At 53.5% G+C, this 372-nt stretch overlaps 1 protein-coding gene across 1 annotated transcript in view; it reads left to right on the forward strand.

Moving 5' to 3' along the window:
* Positions 1–271: 271 nt before the first annotated feature.
* Positions 272–372, forward strand: part of NOP10 (NOP10 ribonucleoprotein) — a 3,083-nt gene continuing 2,982 nt past the window's right edge. Inside the window, exon 1 of the mRNA XM_057388740.1 lies at positions 272–348. Within this exon, the coding sequence (XP_057244723.1) occupies positions 283–348 (66 nt within the window). The 5' untranslated portion in view covers positions 272–282. The remainder of the gene's footprint in view (positions 349–372) is intronic.

A 372-nucleotide genomic window follows, 5' to 3' on the forward strand; every position in this document is an offset into this window, starting at 1 on the left:
TCATTTCCGGTTTAGACCCCTTATTGACGCTAGTTTACTTCCGGGACTACATTTCCCATAATCCCCAGCGCTCTTTTCCGGTCTGTGATTGGCATTTACCCCTCATTAACTTCCGGGACTTCATTTCCCATCACTCCCCGCGCTCATTTCCGGTTTCCCGTAGTCCCCATTCCCTTCCCGTACTCAATTTCCCGTCACCCCCCGCGCGCGTTTCCTGCCCAAACCCCGCCCCATTTCCGGTTTAATGTCCCTATATGGAACGTGTTTCCGGTCACGTGTTTTATGGGCGCCGCCATGTTCCTGCAGTGCTACGAGAACGAGCGCGGGGAGCGCGTGTACACATTAAAGGTGAAAATTGGGGAAAAATCGGGG

Source organism: Malurus melanocephalus, unplaced genomic scaffold (genome assembly GCF_030028575.1).
Source record: "Malurus melanocephalus ecotype Western Australia unplaced genomic scaffold, MMel_1.1 scaffold_2420, whole genome shotgun sequence".
Lineage (NCBI taxonomy): Eukaryota > Metazoa > Chordata > Aves > Passeriformes > Maluridae > Malurus > Malurus melanocephalus.